Source organism: Mustela erminea, chromosome 1 (assembly GCF_009829155.1).
Source record: "Mustela erminea isolate mMusErm1 chromosome 1, mMusErm1.Pri, whole genome shotgun sequence".
NCBI lineage: Eukaryota > Metazoa > Chordata > Mammalia > Carnivora > Mustelidae > Mustela > Mustela erminea.
In genome coordinates, this window is record NC_045614.1 from 95,718,473 (window position 1) to 95,739,372 (window position 20,900).

A 20,900-nucleotide genomic window follows, 5' to 3' on the forward strand; every position below is an offset into this window, starting at 1 on the left:
TACCATATGATCCACTAATTCCACTTCTGGATATTTATCCAAAGAAAATGAAAACACGAATTCAAAAGCACATACATACACCCATGCTTGCTATGACAGTATTTACAACAGCCAAGACATGGAAGATGCTTAAGTGTCCACTGATGGATGAATGGATAAAGAAAATGTGGCATATACACAGTGGAATATTATTTGGCCATAAAAAATCTTGCCATTTGCAGAAACACAGGTGGACCTTTAGGGTATTATACTAAGTGAAATAAGTCAGACAGAAAAAAAATTCTTACTGTATGATCTCACTTGTATGTGGAAATCTAAAAGAAACAAAAAACCCATAAAAGAGAAAACAAAAGATGCCAAGCTCCTGAATATAAAGAACAGATTGGTAGTTGGTGTGTGGCAGGAGGGAGAAGAGGGGCAGAGATAAGGGGGTCAGGTCAAATGGAACAAATTTCCATTTATAAAATGATGTAATGAGGAAATAATGTACAGCATGGTGATCCTATTTAATAATATATTACATATTTGAAAGTAGCTAGGAGAGTGTATCTTAAAAGTTCTCATCACAAGAAAAAAAATTTTTTAACTATGTATAGTGATTGATGTTGACTTACAGTGATCATTTTGCAATATATACAAATGTCAAGTCATTGTTAAACACCTGAAACTAATGTTCCCTTACCTCAAAAACAAAAAACCAAAAACTACCTATAAGAATTCCAGTGGCCTCTTCTGAGTTCATGACAAAGCTTGTACCCTAAGATTCCTCGGCCTTACTCCCCAGGCAGAAAGGGGAAGGTCCACTGTTTTCTATGAAGCTCCAATACACCTGACTATTCAGCATCCTAGTCCTTAGCTGGTCAGAAAAAACAAAAGAGATAGGGATTGAGGTGGTCCTATGAGTATGCACTGTTGAAGGGGCAGCTGAAGGAAAGGCAACCAGGGTAGGCTCAGAGAAAAAAACCCCAAAACATAGTAGTTCAAACAGTCCAAGGCCTTCACAGAGAGGCAAACAGCCTCTTGATACTTCTAGAGCTTGTGATTAGCATAGGACAGTGATTACCTGTAATAATGATCCACTGAATATCTGCTATGAGCCAACACTATTCTAAATGGTCCCCAGAATATATTTTCTGTTTTGAAAGTAGGAAAATGGATCAAACACTTCAGATTTTCAAAATGATTAAAATATGTAAATCTAAAAAAGAAGAGTAAATCTCACTTTGACTTTTTGCATCTTTAAGATTTGAATTTTTTGTACCCATGGAAGAAGTAAAGAAGAGGTCACTAGATGTTGCAGTGAAAAACAGTAGGCCACTTGGCTCACACAGAAGGAAGGAGCTAGGAAAAGTAAGTACAAGAGGGACTCTTGGTACTCTGCCTCCCCCAGCACTCTACCTGGAGTTCACTGGTGGAACACCTTGCAGAAATTCTGATGGTATCATCTGGCTGTTACCAGAACTGGCTTCAAGGAGGTTAGAGCCTTATTGGGAGGTTTTGGGGGTGGAGGGTATTTTAACATTGCTAAAAGTAAAACAGGTGGGTCAATTAATATGATAAATACTATTTTACCAAGTTTGAGAATCTATCCAAACTCATCATTGCACAAGTATTTGAACATCTACTAAGTTTGTTTTAATAAATACAGCACTATGTGAAGCTTGGGTCTCATTATGTCCAAGATTTTTGTGGAGATGGGATTTTACTTGAAGTAGAGAATATATAATCTTCAGGAAGATGCCAAGTACAGACAAAAAGAATATTTATACAATACTTTGCAGTTGTAGTTTAATAACACCTTCTTATAATCATCTTTTTAAGATCCCACTTCTGTGATGTAGGTGAAGTTATCCTTATTTTTAGAGTTGAGGCAACCATGGTGTCTTGCTTAAAATTACAATTCAGTTCATGAGTAAAGGCAAGTTGTTCTCTCAGGAATATCGATAAATTCTGAGGTTTAACTCCAAAGAGCAGTTCACCTTTTCCTGGTACACTGAGGCCAGTGCCTGTATTGCACTTCTGGAGAGGTTCCATGTTGAGAGCTAAAAGAAAAAGAGTCCCTGCTCAAAACTGAAACCCAAGGAGCCCCTTTTTAGATTAATTCCATTTGTCCCAATATGTTTCCATTTAATGCAGTTTTTTTGGAAGGAAACTGATTATTTGTGTTTGTTTAGGTACTGATTGACTTATCAAAAGAGGATCTGATTAAGGGCTTCTCACGATGGTAAGTGAGCTCTTTCATTTTATCACATTAATCTGGTACTTAAGACATTGTCTCCAGCAGTTGCACATGATCTTTTTCCAAAATTCTTCCTTTTTCAGTACATGTCAGCTTCTTTGCTTATCAAGGAAGGAGACACATTATCACCTATACTTAAGGATTTTCTGCCTATAGTTCTCACTTACTTAACAGACCTCTCTCTATAAGCCCTAGTCTTAATCCCAGCTGGTCGACTTACAGAGGGATGGGTTCCCCCAGTCCCAGATGGACCTAGGCTAGCTAGACAAGGCTGCTTGTCCTGATGCTGCCACCACAACACACCTGTGATACTAACACAAGTCCAAACCCAACTGTTTTACAGGTACGAGCTGACTCCAGATGGGCAGCCCAGAAGTTGATGAGCACCCCTACCACCTTTATATTAAAATGTGTACATATGTATATTTTGTACTTTAAATCAGAACAGCCATTTGAAAATATATACATACATTTTTGTGTGAAATTTAAGTACATGACTGGATAATATTAGGAAGAGGTAAACATATATAAAAGTACTACTCTCGGTTGGATTTAGTTGTTGAAATCCAGAAAGAAATGTGGTGTTCATACCTAATAAATTATCAGAACCTCACTGGTGATTTTTTTTGTAGGTAATTATATACCATATAACTTGGGATTTGCCCAAATGTATGTGTCAAAAGTGTCCTGTCTCAGACATTAGGGATGAAGGAGATCTGTCCCTGGAACAGCTGCCAATGACTGACCAAGGGAAGACGCTTCTTTTATGGGAATAAAAAGTGACCCACACCAAAAGTGCCAAAAGCCAACACTACCTAAGCCCTTCTGGTCCTTCTGCCACCTCTGGTACTTTACTGCCTGGAAATTTGTTCCTTTATCTACTGTAGAACTAAAGTGTACTTTTCCAATGGCAACAATGTTATAGTGATATACCTAAATACTCTGAGTTAAATACTCCAATGTGGGATGGCCTGGCCCCAAACTCTAGCATGTGGCCTCACTTTCATAGGAAAAAGCAAACCAAACCCCGAGTCCAGGTCTGTATCTCCACTACCACAGCAGAGCTCTAGAGACTGCTGCAGAGTGTTGGTGCCAGAAGAAAGGAGCTTCTGTCTCTCTCTCTCTCTCAGATGGTTTGGCAATTCTATTCTACCTTTCTAAGATGGCTGTTTAAGTAACATTCAAAAGAAAAATATGTAAATTGCACAAACAAGTTCCTCTTTTACATTTCAAAACTTTATAACACCAAATATTCTCATCCTCTCTGATGTTATTCTAGAGCTACTGTTGAATTTACGTCCTTTTCTCTTCACTCAGGCAACAGCTCCTGCCATCAGTTTCCTATTCCCCTCCCCTCACTGCCTTCACTGCTGCTTTTCTGAAGAATGGTAACATCTTAAAGTTTCTGTTATGTTATTCTCACTTATATCCATCATTTCCTGTTTTCTACAAGAATAAAACCCACGTGGGGCACCTGGGTGGCTCAGTGGGTTACAGTCTGCCTTCGGCTCAGGTCATGATCCCAGGGTCCTGGGATCGAGCCCCGCATCGGGCTCTCTGCTCAGCAGGGAGCCTGCTTCCTCCTCTCTCTCTCTCTGTCTGCCTCTGCTTACTTGTGATTTCTCTGTCATATAAATAAATGAAATCTTAAAAAAAAAAAAGAATAAAACCCATTTAATTTTGTCCTTTGGCCCTAACAATCTAGTCCCTAGTGTTTTGCTACTTTATTTATGTGCAGATGCTCTATTCCAGACTAGTCTATATATATCATATCCTACCTACTCAAATCCTATCCTCTTCAAAAGCCTTGTCTCAAAACCCACCTCTTCTATGCCAGTCCACACTGAAATGGGCTCCCTCATCTCCTACAGCATTTACTGTCAAGACTGTATATTTTTAATAATTCCCTGCCTTGTAACATTTAATTTTTAAAAAGGCTTATTAGAGGAGAGGGAAGAGACAAGATGGCGGAGAAGTAGCAAGCTGAGACTGTTATCAGGTAGCAGGAGATCACCTAGATAGCTTATCAAACCACTGCAAACACCTACAAATCCAACGGGAGATTGAAGAGAAGAAGAATAGCAATTCTAAAAACAGAAAACCGACCACTTTCTGAAAGGTAGGACCAGCGGAGGAGTGAATCCAAAGCAACGGGAAGATAGACCACGGGGGGGAGGAGCCAGCTCCTGGCAAGTGGCGGAGGAACGAAGCACAAAATCAGGACTTTTAAAAGTCTGCTCCACTGAGGGACATCGCTCCAGAGGCTAAACCGGGGTGAAGCCCACGCGGGGCTAGCGTGGCCCCAGGTCCCACACGGCCATAGAAGGATTGGGGGTGTCTGAGTGTCACACAGCTCGCAAGTATTAGACCAGGGAAGCTGGCTACAGAGACAGAGCCGAGGAGTGAGCTCTCAGCTCGGGGTTACCTTGAACCAGTCGCAGACTGGGTGAGCTCGGAGCGCGGCCAGAGGCCAGGGAGACGGGAGTGATTGGGCTCTTTTCTCTGAGGGTGCACTGAGGAGTGGGGGCCCGAGCTCTCGGCTCCTCCAGGCCAGAGATTGGGAGGCTGCCATTTTCATTCCTGTCCTCCAGAGCTCTAGGGAAAGCATTCAGGGAAAAAAATCTCCCTAGAGTGAACCCCAAGTAGATTACTTAGCCCAGCCCCTGGCAGGGCAATGTATTCCACCTCGGGCAAAGACGTTTGAGAATCACTACAACAGGGTCCTCCCCAAGAAGATCAGCAAGAACATCCATCCAAGGGACGCCTGGGTGGCTCAGTTGGTTAAGCAGCTGCCTTCGGCTCGGGTCATGATCCCAGCGTCCTGGGATCGAGTCCCACGTCGGGCTCCTTGCTCAGCAGGGAGCCTGCTTCTCCCTCTGCCTCTGCCTGCCACTCCGTCTGCCTGTGCTTACTCTCTCCCCACCTCTCTCTCTGATAAATAAATAAAATCTTAAAAAAAAAAAAAAAAAAGAACATCCATCCAAGACCAAACTCACTGATCAATGATAAAAGCAAAAAAAGGCATGGAAGATATTAGAGAAACCCTCTCTGGAGAGATAAAAGCCCTTTCTGGAGAAATAAAAGAACTAAAATCTAACCAAGTTGAAATCAAAAAGGCTATTAATGAGGTGCAATAAAAAATGGAGCCTCTTACTGCTAGGATAAATGAGGCAGAAGAAAGAATTAGTGATATAGAAGACCAAATGACAGCGAATAAAGAAGCTGAGCAAAAGAGGGACAAACAGCTACTGGACCATGAGGGGAGAATTCGAGAGATAAGTGACACCATAAGACAAAACAACATTAGAATAATTGGGATTCCAGAAGAAGAAAGAGAGAGGGGAGCAGAAGCTATATTGGAGAGGATTATTGTAGAGAATTTCCCTAATATGGCAAAGGGAACAAGCATCAAAATCCAGGAGGTGCAGAGAACCACCCCCCAAAATCAACAAGAATATGTCCACACCCCATCACCTAATAGTAAAATTTACAAGTCTTAGCGACAAAGAGAAAATCCTGAAAGCAGCCCGGGAAAAGAAGTCTGTAACATACAATGGTAAAATATTAGATTGGCAGCGGACTTATCCACAGAGACCTGGCAGGCCAGAAAGAGCTGGCATGATATATTCAGAGCACTAAACGAGAAAAACATGCAGCCAAGAATACTATATCCATCTAGGCTATCATTGAAAATAGAAGGAGAGATAAAAAGCTTCCAGGACAAACAAAAACTGAAAGAATTTGCAAACACCAAACCAGCTCTACAGGAAATATTGAAAGGGGTCCTCTAAGCAAAGAGAGAGCCTTAAAGTAGTAGATCAGAAAGGAACAGAGACAATATACAGTAACAGTCACCTTACAGGCAATACAATGGCACTAAATTCATATCTCTTAATAGTTCCCCTGAATGTTAATGGGCTAAATGCCCCAATCAAAAGACACAGGGTATCAGAATGGATAAAAAAACAAAACCCACCAATATGTTGCCTACAAGAAACTCATTTTAGACCCAAAGACACCTCCAGATTTAAAGTGAGGGGGTAGAAAACAATTTACCATGCTAATGGACATCAGAAGAAAGTTGGGGTGCCAATCCTTATATCAGATCAATTATATTTTAAGCCAAAGACTATAATAAGAGATGAGGAAGGACACTATATCATACTCAAAGGGTCTGTCCAACAAGAAGATCTAACAATTTTAAATATCTATGCCCCCAACGTGGGAGCAGCCAACTATATAAACCAATTAATAGCAAAATCAAAGAAACACATCAACAATAATACAATTATAGTAGGGGACTTTAACACTCCCCTCACTGAAATGGATAAATCATCCAAGCAAAAGATAAACAAGGAAATAAAGGCCTTAAATGACACACTGGACCAGATGGACATCACGGATATATTCAGAACATTTCATCCCAAAGCAACAGAATACACATTCTTCTCTAGTGCACATGGAACATTCTCCAGAATAGATCACATCCTCGGTCCTAAATCAGGCCTCAACCGGCATCAAAAGATTGGGATCATTCCCTGCATATTTTTAGACCACAATTCTCTGAAGCTAGAACTCAACCACAAGAGGAAGTCTGGAAAGAACCCAAATACATGGAGACTAAACAGCATCCTTCTAAAGAATGAATGGGTCAACCAGGAAATTAAAGAAGAACTGAAAAAATTAATGGAAACAAATGATAATGAAAACACAACGGTTCAAAATCTGTGGGAGTCCTGAAAGGAAAATATATAGCAGTACAAGCCTTTCTCAAGAAACAAGAAAGGTCTCAAATACACAACCTAACGCTACACCTCAAGGAGCTGGAGAAAGAACAACAAAAAAAGCCTAAACCCAGCAGGAGAACAGAAATCATAAAGATCAGAGCAGAAATCAATGAAATAGAAACCAAATAAAACAACAGAACAAATCAATGAAACTAGGAGCTGGTTCTCTAAAAGAATTAATAAGATTGATAAACCCCTGGCCAGACTTATCAAAAAGAAAAGAGAAAGGACCCAAATAAATAAAATCATGAGTGAAAGAGGAGAGATCACAACTAACACCAAAGAAATACAAACAATTATAAGAACATACTATGAGCAACACTACGCCAACAAATTTGACAATCTGGAAGAAATGGATGCATTCCTAGAAACATATAAACTACCACAACTGAACCAGGAAGAAATAGAAAGCCTGAACAGACCCATAACCAGTAAGGAGATTGAAACAGTCATTAAAAATCTCCAAACAAACAAAATCCCAGGGCCAGACGGCTTCCCAGGGGAATTCCACCAAACATTTAAAGAAGAACTAATTCCTATTCTCCTGAAATTGTTCCAAAAAACAGAAATGGAAGGAAAACTTCCAAACTCATTTTATGAGGCCAGCATCACCTTGATCCCAAAACCAGACAAGGATCCTATCAAAAAGAGAATTACAGACCAACATCCTTCATGAACACAGATGCGAAAATTCTCACCAAAATACTAGCCAATAGGATTCAACAGTACATTAAAAGGATTATTCACCACGACTAAGTGGGATTTATTCCAGGGCTGCAAGGTTGGTTTGACATCCACAAATCAATCAATGTGATACAACACATCAATAAAAGAAAGAGCAAGAACCATATGATACTCTCAATAGATGCTGAAAAAGCATTTGACAAAGTACAGCATCCCTTCCTGATCAAGACTCTTCAAAGTGTAGGGATAGAGGGCACATATCTCAATATTATCAAAGCCATCTATGAAAAACCCACCGCAAATATTCTCAATGGAGAAAAACTGAAAGCTTTTCCGCTAAGGTCAGGAACACGGCAGGGATGTCCATTATCACCACTGCTATTCAACATAGTATTAGAAGTCCTAGCCTCAGCAATCAGACAACAGAAGGAAATTAAAGGCATCCAAATTGGCAAAGAAGAAGTCAAACTATCACTCTTCGCAGATGATATGGTACTATATGTGGAAAACCCAAAAGACTCCACTCCAAAACTGCTAGAACTTGTACAGGAATTTAGTAAAGTGTCCGGATATAAAATCAATGCACAGAAATCCATTACATTTCTCTACACCAACAACAAGACAGAAGAAAGAGAAATTAGGGAGTCAATCCCATTTACAATTGCACCCAAAACCATAAGATACCTAGGAATAAACCTAACCAAAGAGGCTAAGAATCTATACTCAGAAAACTATAAAGTACTCATGAAAAGAAACTGAGGAAGACACAAAGAAATGGAAAAATGTTCCATGCTCCTGGATTGGAAGAACAAATATTGTGAAAATGTCTATGCTACCTAAAACAATCTACACATTTAATGCAATCCCTATCAAAATCCCACATATTTTTTTCAAAGAAATGGAACAAATAATCCTAAAATTTATATGGACCCAGAAAAGACCTTGAATAGCCAAAGGAATATTGGGGGGAAAAAAGCAAAAGTTGGCGGCATCACAATTCCGGACTTCAAGCTCTATTACAAAGCTGTCATCATCAAGACAGCATGGTACTGGCACAAAAACAGACACATAGATCAATGGAACAGAATAGAGAGCCCAGAAATAGACCCTCAACTCTATGGTCAACTAATCTTTGACAAAGCAGGAAAGAATGTCCAATGGAAAAAAGACAACCTCTTCAATAAATGGTGTTGGGAAAATTGGACAGCCACATGCAGAAAAATGAAATTGGACCATTTCCTTACACCACACATGAAAACAGACTCAAAATGGATGAAGGACCTCAATATGAGAAAGGAATCCATCAAAATCCTTGAGGAGAACACAGGCAGCAACCTCTTCGACCTCAGCCGCAGCAACGTCTTCCTAGGAACATCGCCAAAGGCAAGGGAAGCAAGGGCAAAAATGAACTATTGGGATTTCATCAAGATCAAAAGCTTTTGCACAGCAAAGGAAACAGTTAACAAAACCAAAAGACAACTGACAGAATGGGAGAAGATATTTGCAAACGACATATCAGATAAAGGACTAGTGTCCAAAATCTATAAAGAACTTAGCAAACTCAACACCCAAAGAACAAATAATCCAATCAAGAAATGGACAGAGGACATGAACAGACATTTCTGCAAAGAATACATCCAGATGGCCAAGAGACACATGAAAAATTGCTCCACATCACTCGGCATCAGGGAAATACAAAGCAAAACCACAATGAGATACCACCTCACACCAGTCAGAATGGCTAAAATTAGCAATTCAGGAAATGACAGATGCTGACAAGGATGCGGAGAAAGGGGAACCCTCCTACACCGTTGGTGGGTATTCAAGCTGGTGCAACCACTCTGGAAAACAGCATGGAGGTTCATCAAAAAGTTGAAAATAGAACTACCCTACAGCCCAGCAATTGCACTACTGGGTATTTACCCTAAAGATACAAACGTAGTGATCCAAAGGGGCACGTGCACCCGAATGTTAATAGCAGTAATGTCTACAATAGCCAAACTATGGAAAGAACCTAGATTCATCAACAGATGAATGGATAAAGAAGATATGATACACACACACACACACACACACACACACACACACACACAGGAATACTATGCAGCCATCAAAAGAAATGAAATCTTGCCATTTGTGATGATGTGGATGGAACTAGAGGGTATCATGCTTGGTGAAATAAGTCAATTGGAGAAAGACAACTATCCTATGATCTCCCTGATATGAGGAAGTGGAGATGCAACGTGGGGGGTTAGGAGAGTAGGAGAAGAATAAATGAAACAAGATGGGATCAGGAGGGAGACAAACCATAAGTGACTCTTAATCTCACAAAACAAACTGATGGTTGCTGGGGGGAGGGGGGTCGGGAGAGCGGGGTGAGGTTATGGACATTGGGGAGGGTAAATGCTATGGTGAGTGCAGTGAAGTATGTAGACCTGGCAATTCACAGACCTGTACCCCTGGGGATAAAAATACATGTTTATAAAAAATTTTAAAAAATAAAAAAGAAGGCTTATTAGATTATCTATGAAGGTCACACACTAAGAACTACTCATATTTGAATTTCAATGTTTCTGTTTACTGTCCTTCCAGCTGAACTAAGTTATTGTAACTGACTTTTCAACCCCCATCATCCAAGACTATCCTAAGTACATGGAAGATGTGTAATAAAATTTGTTTCTGCTAAGATTTCTATTTTGAGTGACAAATTTTCATAACAAAATCAAGCAACTGATGCCTGTCCTGTCTACTTCACAATGGCCTTGCAATGTTCACTAAGTACATGTGCCTTGAAAATGGTAAAGCATCAGAGATGTATAAAGGAATACATCATGTATCACATCCTGAATATTAGCAACCCAAAAATAACTTCTGGTTAAGATGGCCAACAAGCGAAAACCTATCGTTCCTCTTCCAAACACAGAGAAAAACCTACTTAAACCATGAACAGCATTTATTTTAAACAGGGCTGATGAAGAAGTAACACAGGTAAATTTCCTGGTGATGGTCCAAAGAGGAAATTTAAGGGTTGATAAGAAGCAGAATTTTAGCATACACTGACAGAAGCAAGGCTTGTGTAAGGGACAAGAAGCCTGAAAGTTTTTAACAGAAAACACCTTGGCTGCCAATGAGGACAAGGAGCTGGCTGTCAACAATGGGTGGAAGCAGTCAACTCATCTGTCTTACAGGAACACGGGGTCTGAGGTTACACCCAATTGACTTGGTATAGAAACCCCAAACCTTGTAACTTATGTGAAAACTGGTACAGAATCTACAATCACGAGAAGCCCTGACACAGGCAACCACAAAACTGGCTGTCAGGGTTGCCATGCCCATCCAGGGTACATGTGAGACCCCTGCAGCAGGTAATTCCCATTAGAAGAAGCTCACAGGCAAAATTATAAAATAAAATTGGAATTTAAAAAATATGAAACACATGAGAATATCAAACTGAAAAATGGTCTTGAGATGTATTTCGGTAAGAAAGAAAGTATAATATTCAGAAGTGGCACATGGGAAACAATGGGGACCAAAGAAATCCACAAAATGTTAACCTAAGTCTTGACTGCTTAGAAAATATAACAAGCAACCAAAAATTTTTGGAAAAACTGGTTTCAAAAACACAGTGGCACTAAAATGCTAGTATTAACATTTAAAAAGGAATAGAGGCTGGTGCAGTGGAAAGTTAAAGTGTTCAAGTCCTTATCTTATTTAGGCATCTAAATATAGTTTTATATTTTAAAAATAAATTATAGATAGATTTGGGTCAGATACTACCTTATCACCTTTCAGCTCCAAATCAACCTATCTTTGTCCTGCTTTGATTCAGGGCACACCAGACTTGTGTCTTTGTCAGGGGGCTTGATGCTTTCCCAGTAGAAGGCATTGGAGAGACACTGCAAGGCCAGAGGAGAAAGAAAAAGGGGCTTTTCTTTTTTCTTTTGTTGTGCTGTTTTCCATGGCAGCCAGCTGGTTGTTGTGTGGAGGCTGTTCTCCGTTACTGAAGCACCCCTTACAGTTTACTTTTGGCTCCTGTCCTTGGGCTCTGCCACATAACCATGGCCTTCATGGTTCAACACCAGTAAGCAAGTTGGGTTGTTTTGCTCTTTTTTTTGCCACAAGGAGGCTTCTTCCTATGGCCACTAAAACTCTCCTCAGTTTTCAATCTCAACCTAGTTGGAAGGCATTCTTCCAAATTTCACAATTTCTTTCTCACTCTCCTTTATCCCTGAGGGTAGTATATGCTTTCTGCAGCTGCTATTCTGTACTTCTTAGAGTCCTCTTTTACCCCCTTTTATAGTAGTTAACTACCTTTTGCTAGTTAGCAATTCTTGTTTTAAATTTTCCTGTTTGCTAACTATGCAACGTGGTTTGTCTGCTAATTGGACCCTAAATATATATTTAAAATTTTAAGATAATTACAGAGTAACAACAGAAAAATCAGCAGAGCTGAACTATAAAACTTCTAAATCAATAATGGAGAAGAAAAAGTAATAGAGAAAAAAATCAAAAAAGAAAAAAAGCACACAAAAAAATGATAATTAGGAAAAAACTAAAGAAGATGGTCAAAAGATCTCTAAATACATTTACCTTCACTATAAACCCACTACTAAAGCCTAGAATGCCAAATGATGCTGGGAAAACTGGACAGCTATAGGCAAAAGAATGAAACGACCACTTTCTTACATGATACACAAAAATAAACTCAAAATGGACCTAAATGTGAGACCTGAAATCATAAAAGTCCTGGAAGAAAATACAGGCAGTAATCTTTTTGTTACTGGACTTAGCAACATTACTCTGGATATGTCTCTTCAGACACAGGAAACAAAAGCAGTTAAACTCCTGGGAGTACATCAAAATTTAAAGCTTTTCGTCTCTTTATTTCTGCTCAGGTGATGATCTCAGGGTTGTGAGATGGAGCTCTGCGTTGGGCTCTGCATTCAGCAAGGAGTCTGCTTAAGACTCCCCCTCTCTGTCTCTTTCTTCTCCCCCTGCAAGTTCATTCTTTCTCTCTCTCAAAATAAATAAATATTTTTAAAAAATGAAAATAAAAAATAAAAAAGCTTTTGCACAGCAAAGGAAACCATGAACAAAACAAAAAATAGCAACCTACCAAATGAGAGAACATATTTCCAAATTATATATTTGGTAAGGGGTTAATATCCAAATTATCTAAAGAACCTATACAACTTAACACCAAACAACAAATAATCTGATTAAAAAATGGGCAGAGGACCTGAACAGACATTTTTCTGAGGAACACAAGAAGAGGGCTGACAGACACATGAAAAGATGCTCAAAATCAAGGGTATCTGGATGGCTCAGTCAGTACAGCATGTGACTGTTGATCTCAGGGTCATGCATTGGAGCCCCATGTTGGGCAAAGGTTACTTAAAAAAAAAAAAAAGATGCTCAATGTTATTGATCATCAGGTAAGTGCAAATCAAAACTCTAAGGAGATACTACCTTGTAGCTATCAGAATGGCTAGTATGAAAAAGAAAAGAAGTAACAAGTGTTGGCAAGGATGTGGACAAAAGGGAATATTTGTCCACTGCTGATGGGAATGTAAGTTGGTACAGTCACTGAGGTTCCTCAAAAAATTAAAAGTAGAGGGGCACCTGGGTGGCTCAGTGGGTTAAGCCTCTGCCTTTGGCTCAGGTCATGATCTCAGGGTCCTGGGATTGAGCCCCGCATGGGCTCTCTGCTCAGCCGGGAGCCTGCTTTCTCCTCTCTCTCTGCCTGCTTCTCTGCCTACTTGTGATCTTCATCTGTCAAATAAATAAATAAAATAAGAAATAAAAAAATCTTTAAAAAAAATTAAAAGTAGAAATACCATATGATCCAGTAAATCCACTACTGAGTATTCACTCAAAGAAAATGAAAAGACTAATTTGAAAAGACATATGTACCTTTATGTTTACTGTAGCATTATTTACAATCATTAAAAGCAAAATTTTTAAAAAAAGCAATCCAAGTGCCCATTGATAAATGGTATATAGACACAATATAATATTACTTGGCCATAAAAACAAATGAGATTGTGCCATTTGAGATAACAAAGATGAACCAATAGATTATTAAGGTAAGTGAAACGACTGAGGCAGAGGAAAGATAAAACCATATGACTTCACCTCTATGTGAAATCTAAAAAACAAAACAAAGGAACAGACAAAAAAAAAAGCAGAAAGAGATCCGTAAGTCGAGAGCAGGTAGTTGCCAGAGTGCAGAGGTGTTGGGGGGATGGGCAAAATGGGTGGAGGAGAGTAGGAAGTACAGGCTTCTAGTTAGGGAATGTGTATGTCACAGGGATAAAAGGTGCAGTATGGGAAATATAATTAATGGTACTGTAATAACACTATATAGTGACACATGGCACCTACACTTATGGTGAGCATATTATAATGCCTAGAGTTGTTGTATCCCTATGTTGTACACCCGAAACCAATGTAACACTGTATGCCAACTATACTTTCATTTAAAAAAACAAAACAAAACTGACTCCAGGTGATTAGATTCAATGTGATAAGGCAAAACTGTACAACTCTAAGATAATATAGGAGAATAACTTTACAACTGTGACTAGAGAAAGATTTCATAAGACAGAGAGCACTAAACTATAAAGACCATACATCTCTATACTAAAATTGGGTTCTTCAGTTCACAAAAAGAAACTACAGTTGACCCTTGAACAACATGGGTTGGAATTGCATGGGTCTACCTATATGTGGATTTTTTTTTTATAAATACTGTACAATACTATAAATGTATTTTCTCTTCCTTATGATTTTAACATTTTTTCTTTTTCTTTTTAAGATTTTATTTATTTATTTGACAGAGAGAGAGATCACAAGTAGGTAGAGAGGCAGGCAGAGAGAGAAAGGGAAGCAGGCTCCCTGCTGAGTTAGAAAGCCCAATGCAGGGCTTGAGATCATGACCACTCTGAGATCATGACCCAAGCCAAAGTCAGAGGCTTAACCCACTGAGCCACCCAGGAGCCCCATGATTTTCTTAACATTTTTTTCTCTATGTTACTTTCTTATAAGAGTACAGTACAGAATATATAGAACATATTAAATATGTGTTAACTGACTGCTTACATTATCAGTAAAGGCTTCTTTCTGGTCAACAGTAGGCTAGTAGTAGTTATGTTTTTGAGGAATCAAAACTTCTACACAGATTTTTGACCACATGGGGGCAGGGTGGCACCCCCAAACCCCATGTTGTTCAACAGTCAACTATATAGGAAAATGGAAAGAGGACACAGAATTGCAAAAACCATTTGCTATACATTTAACAGTCAAATGGCTCATGTCCAAAATACATAACTCTTACAAATCAATATAAAAAGACAGTCCAACAGAAAAATGAACAAAGGACATTACCTAAGCACTTCAAAAAAGAAATACAAATGGCCAACAAAGGAAAAGATGCTTAACTTCATTAGCAATCACAGAAATAAACATTACAACCATAATAATAACTCTATATACTACAATGGAAAAATTAAAAATGTGACTTACCAACAATTTGGTCAGGATGTGGAAAAAATTTATACTTCCACCACCACACTGATGGTGGAAGTATAAATTGGTACAATCACTTTGGAAAATAGTTTGGCATTTTCTTAAGTTGAAGGTAAGCATTCCCTATCAAAACTGCTACAATGTACAACCCCCAAGGTACCATAGCCTCTGTGGCAGTATACATTAAGTGTCTTCCCCTAGGGCCCAGCAATTATACTTCTTGGATATTGATTCCAGAAGACTTGCGCACAAGTGTACAAGGATGCATATACATAACAGAGCAGCTCACAACAGACGGGAACAAGAAACAACCCAAATATCAATTGCCAGCAGAACAGACAAACAGACTGTGTAATATTCATAGAGGAATACTAGACACCAGTGAAAATAACCTGGCCCAACAGACAAAACATAGATCAATAGTATAAAAATAATATTGAACCAAAGAACAAACACTAAAAAGAACATGATTCACTGTTTTTATACAGTTCAAAAGCATGTAAAACTCAACTATCCTGGTATAGGCATACACAAAAATGGCAAAGCTATTTATATATTAAAAAAAAAAAAAAAAGGAAGAGACTAAACATAAGTCAAGCTAATAGTTACCCTTTGGAGGAAGGGACATGGTGGTTGTATTTTGGAGTGCTGGTGATGTTCTATATTTTTGATTGTTGCATGGGTACTCACGTATAATCATTCATCATACTTGACATTTGTGGTTTATACCATTTTTAGCATGTGTTATGTTTTACAATTAAAAAATTAATAAATAAATAAATAAGGAAAATAAATATCCAACAGCTATTAATTAAAAGGATAATCCTGCATTCAAAGTGAAATGCTTGAGGAGCAAGAGTTATTGAGAAGATATTATCAACTATGAATTTATATGTATATGTAAATATGTTTGAAATACATAAAACAAATTTGACAAATCCAGAGAAATTTCAGTATCTCCGATAAACTAACAAATCAAGAAGACAAAAAAACTGACAGAAATGAAGTAGATTTAAACAATTTACTGGCAGTATATATCAAATAGAGATGAGGCTTTTTTTTTTTTAAAGATTTTATTTATTAATTTGACAGAGAGAAATCACAAGTAGACGGAGAGGCAGCCAGAGAGAGAGAGAGAGGGAAGCAGGCTCTCCGCTGAGCAGAGAGCCCGATGCGGGACTCGATCCCAGGACTCTGAGATCATGACCTGAGCCGAAGGCAGCGGCTTAACCCACTGAGCCACCCAGGCGCCCATGAGGCTTTTTTTTTTAAAGCAACATGTATAATATGTATAAATTTCATGACATAGAAAATTACAAAGAAACTCTCAGCACATTCCAAAGACTTGATGCAAAAAAACAAAACAAACAAAAAACCCCAAACCAAAACTCTGACTACGGAGCCATAAAATTAGAAAAAAATAATGAAGAGACAACCCAAGAAACTTTATATATTTTCAGACTTAATATTTCCAAACTCACTCCCAGGATGTAGTAAAAGAAACCAAATTTACCCTTCTACCTCTACCAACCAGAACCCAAACAAAACAAAGAACAAAGTATATGAAACAGTTTTCAAGACACTGGATATCAGGTATATGTCCATACAAAGATCTGAACAACATGAATCTTTATGGCGGTTTTACCTGTAGTAGTAAAAAACTCAAAATACCTAAAATTTCCATCAGTAAGTGAATGGATAGACAAACTGTGGTAGACTCATACAATGGACTACTATACAATAAAAAGAAATGAACTGTTAATAAATACAACAACATGCAAAAATCCCAAAATAATTATGCTGAGGGAAAGAGGCCAGACCAAAAAAAGAAAAAAGCTTTTTAAAATCAATTGTATAAGGAGCGCCTGGGTGGCTCAGTGGGTTAAACCTCTGCCTTCGGCTCAGGTCATGATCCCAGTGTCCTGGGATCGAATCCCACATCGGGCTCTCTGCTCAGCAGGGAGCCTGCTTCCTCCTCTCTCTGCCTACCTCTCTGCCTACTTGTGATCTCTGTCAAATAAATAAATAAAATCTTTTAAAAATAAATAAATTAAATAAATAAAATTAATTGTATGATTCCATTTACATGAAATCCCATAAAATGCAAATGAGTCTATAGTGACGGAGAGCAGATCAGTTGTTGCTTATGAGTAGGAGGGTGCTGGGTTGGATTACCAAGGGCAAAGAGATAACTTTTGGAGAGATAGGTATGTTTAGTATTTTGATTGTGGTGATGGTTTCACAGGTATATATGTGTGTGTATTAGAATTTATTAAATAGTATAGTTTAAATACATAGAGCTTATTAGTCAATTATGTATCAATTAAAATGTTTAAAAAGGAGCTAAACAATAACTGCAGTACTTATATTTTCAATAATTAAAACTAGATAAAAGTAGATCTAACAGAGAGAATCTGCAGTTCTTCCTCCAGTGACCCTCCAAAAAAACTCTGAGGCCTGAGAAAGAGTCTGAAAACCTGTTTTAAACTAAGAGCTAACCAGAGGCTCTTAAACTAGCTAACAGAATTTAAATTAACATAATTTTTAAATTACATTTCTTCCTTTCATATAATGTTAGATTTACCAACTGCCTCATAGCAATTTCTTGGAGTAATCTAATCAACTCAGAGTATTTACATTATTGAGTACCCAATTACTTTTTCTACTTAACCCTCAAAGACACAGATTCTTTCACAAATTCTGGGCTAGAGTTTAGAAATATAACTGCAGCCTAGCAAAACAATTTAAAGAATTTTAAATCTAGAAAGAGCCTAGGCCTGCTACTTATAAAAGAATGGGGGGGGGGTTAGTAACATTGGTCCCTTAAAAAATCAGACTGAATATTGAGAACAGAGAAGCAGCAGAAGGCAGCAAGGAAAGTATTCTCACATAAAATAAAATGCAGCAAGGCTCAGCCTTGTAAGAAAATATGATTCATTATTTGTGCATAATATAAATAAGTCACTGAGGACACTTATATTTGGAAATTCTTCACAAAAACTTTATTTAAGATTTCATGTCCTTATAAAAAGTATATTACATCAAGATTGTAAAAAGATATTTTAAATGAGAGACTACTATCTGCTCATTTATATTACCTCATAATTCATTTCCTATCCTAACACAATGATAAAACATTTTTTCCTTCATCCTTTTCTTCCTCCTGCTTTGAAAAGGCAGTGCCCTGAGGGTTATCTTAACAGAATGTGCCATTTCCTTGCCAGGAAGCAGAAGGTTCTTATTGGCTGAATTCAAGAGAGCCACAGGGAATCCTTGTTCCCAGAATCAAAAAGGTCACTAAAACCTCAACCTAAATACAACCTTTTTATTATCTGCAATCTGAGTTTCTGTTTTACTCATACACTACACTTTAAAACAGTCTTAAACTTTAAGCACTGAAGAAATGCTTACCACTTTAGCTTACAATGTTTTCTATATAAGAATCTCAAAGTTAATGAAAATATAGATGGGAAGGACCCAATACTAAGAAGGGGATGAATTCTGAGAGTAAATACATTTATAACCTTTATCTCAAAGCAAGATCCTACAAAATACTCAGAATGTTAAGAATGCAATTTACACAGTAAAAATGATTTGATTTGTTTTCAGTATGAAAGTATTTTTAATTTCTTTACTGCAGGTACAATGGCATCCAAGTCATCAATTTCTGTAACAGAAAAACAAGAATAAGAAAAGAGTAGCTTTATCTAGTGATAGGCTCAGATGAAATGAGAATTTCTAAGCAAAGCAAATCTCAAATGCAAAGGCAACACTAGCACTTTAATGCATGTGAAATTTTTCTCTAATAGTGATGATAAGAGTGTCACTGATTCAGACACAGATGCTTCACAGGGCATCTGTTTGTAAAGCTACCATATACCTTCAAGTATCCTCTGACTCTGATATTAATCTCATCAGCAGTGTGCTCTTATTAAGCAATCCTACTGGTCACGTCTGTGATGTTATTGCCGCTTTAAATCTATGTAATTACATGGGTGAGCCCACGTGGTGAAATCCTGGGTAAAAGCTGTCTCTTTTCTGGGTCCTATCTGAGCACTTAATGATTTCTTCTCACAGAAGGTAGTCCTCTTCTTAATTCTACTGGAAAAATTTCTCATTAGCAGGATCATTCATAGGTCTACCTTTTTAGGATGAAACACATTTACCTAGTAAAAAGTGTGAGGCAAAGTACAAATCTCAGATGCAACATGTTGTAGAGCTTAGGCTGGTCCAGCTTACGAGATCAACTAGTTCAGGTTCTTCTCTGCTAGATTATTTGTGAATTTGATTTCTCTTTCTGAAACTGTCTTCTTACACTCAGCCTGTTAAATTCACTGTCTGTAAGCTTTTGGACGCTGAATAAACAAGGTCCTTTTCTCTCATTATCTAGGCTCCAACCCTACAAGTGACAGCGGCAAGTTCTCTAGATTCTTACCATTGTTTTCTACCTTATTCTGATAGGCCACAGTTTATAAACTCATTTTCCTCTATATAAAACATGCTTCCTCAGATTCCACCTCTCTTCTTCCATGTTTAGCTGAATTTTGGTTGCTTTTTTTAACCTAAACGTATAGCCCATGCTACTCAAGCTCCTGACTTCAGTCAGAATACTTATCTAGATCCACTTACAAAGTGTCAAGATATCAGAAAAAAATATAAGCAAATCTACAACAGAAAATTTGATTCACACCTTGCATCATAATAAGATCAAGTTAATCCCTGAACCCCATTCTGAAATCGCACCTGTATTCTCACTAAATGAGGTATCTGCCTTATAAATGAAACTTGAAAAGGATCTGAGCTAATATGAGAATATTCTCAGCTAATCACACCCCTTATATGAGAACAACAAAGTCCTTCTCCACATCTAGTATTCAGTTCAACATTCTGTACTTGATGCTTAAAATGACATTTAGTAATAATAAACATAGTTATGTTTGCCAGATTTAACTTTCCCAATGTTAAGTGTTATTTTTAATTCCAGAATTTCAACTGTGACATAAATACAGAGCTCATATGCAGGGAGACATGGCTTCTTGAAGTAAATGATCCCCCATGAACCATGCTGAGTGTCATAATATCTGAGAGGAAGTTTCTGTAGAAGGATTCTAATACAAGTGTTACCTGTGCACCTATTAAAATGTTTACTAATGAGAAGAACCTCCCTGTTTAACTGCTACCCCAAAGCATGTAAAATCACATTATTTTATGAAATGAGGGTCTTGGGGATATGAGGCAACACATTTCTACAATTCCATGTCTCATTTTAAGTTTAGCTTTCAAATGACATTTCCCCTTGCTATGTTCTTTTCAAATATATGCACATGCCTAATGCACAGTCACTGTCCCCCTTGCTTCCACAGTCTACATAAAACTGGCCACAAAACTTCCTTTATGTTTACCAGGGCAGGTATTCTAGTCAGATGCTTCTTTTCATTTATTCGTCTTCTTACCAAATTTTAATTTACTCATTCCCTTATCTTCTACTAAACCTCATTTCCTCTTCTAATTTAATTTTATTATTATTTTTATGTAAGCTCTCTGCCCAACGTGGGGTTTGAACTCACAACCCCAAGATCAAGAGCTGCACGCTCTTCCCACTGAGCCAGCCAGGCACCCCTCCTCTTCTAATTTAATTTCCTATGTCAACAAAACATTCTTTA

At 38.0% G+C, this 20,900-nt stretch overlaps 2 protein-coding genes across 17 annotated transcripts in view; one reads left to right on the top strand and one right to left on the bottom strand.

Annotated features, from left to right (window-relative positions):
* Nucleotides 1-3,028, top strand: part of ESYT3 (extended synaptotagmin 3) — a 71,482-nt gene extending 68,454 nt beyond the window's left edge. For 9 of the 12 annotated variants that reach the window (XM_032334316.1, XM_032334334.1, XM_032334266.1 and 6 more), the window contains 3 exons: nucleotides 1,245-1,350; nucleotides 2,175-2,224; nucleotides 2,583-3,028. In XM_032334316.1, the coding sequence (XP_032190207.1) occupies nucleotides 1,245-1,350; nucleotides 2,175-2,224; nucleotides 2,583-2,619 (193 nt within the window). In that variant the 3' untranslated portion in view covers nucleotides 2,620-3,028. Of the gene's footprint in view, nucleotides 1-1,244; nucleotides 1,573-2,174; nucleotides 2,225-2,582 lie in introns of those variants that run through there. The other 3 variants (XR_004283467.1, XM_032334241.1, XM_032334290.1) reach the window with 3 other exon arrangements.
* CEP70 (centrosomal protein 70) overlaps nucleotides 1,770-20,900 on the bottom strand; it is a 123,391-nt gene continuing 104,260 nt past the window's right edge. For 3 of the 5 annotated variants that reach the window (XM_032334396.1, XM_032334387.1, XM_032334377.1), the window contains one exon: nucleotides 1,770-2,042. In XM_032334396.1, the coding sequence (XP_032190287.1) occupies nucleotides 1,789-2,042 (254 nt within the window). In that variant the 3' untranslated portion in view covers nucleotides 1,770-1,788. Of the gene's footprint in view, nucleotides 2,043-18,019; nucleotides 18,905-20,900 lie in introns of those variants that run through there. The other 2 variants (XM_032334411.1, XM_032334402.1) reach the window with 2 other exon arrangements.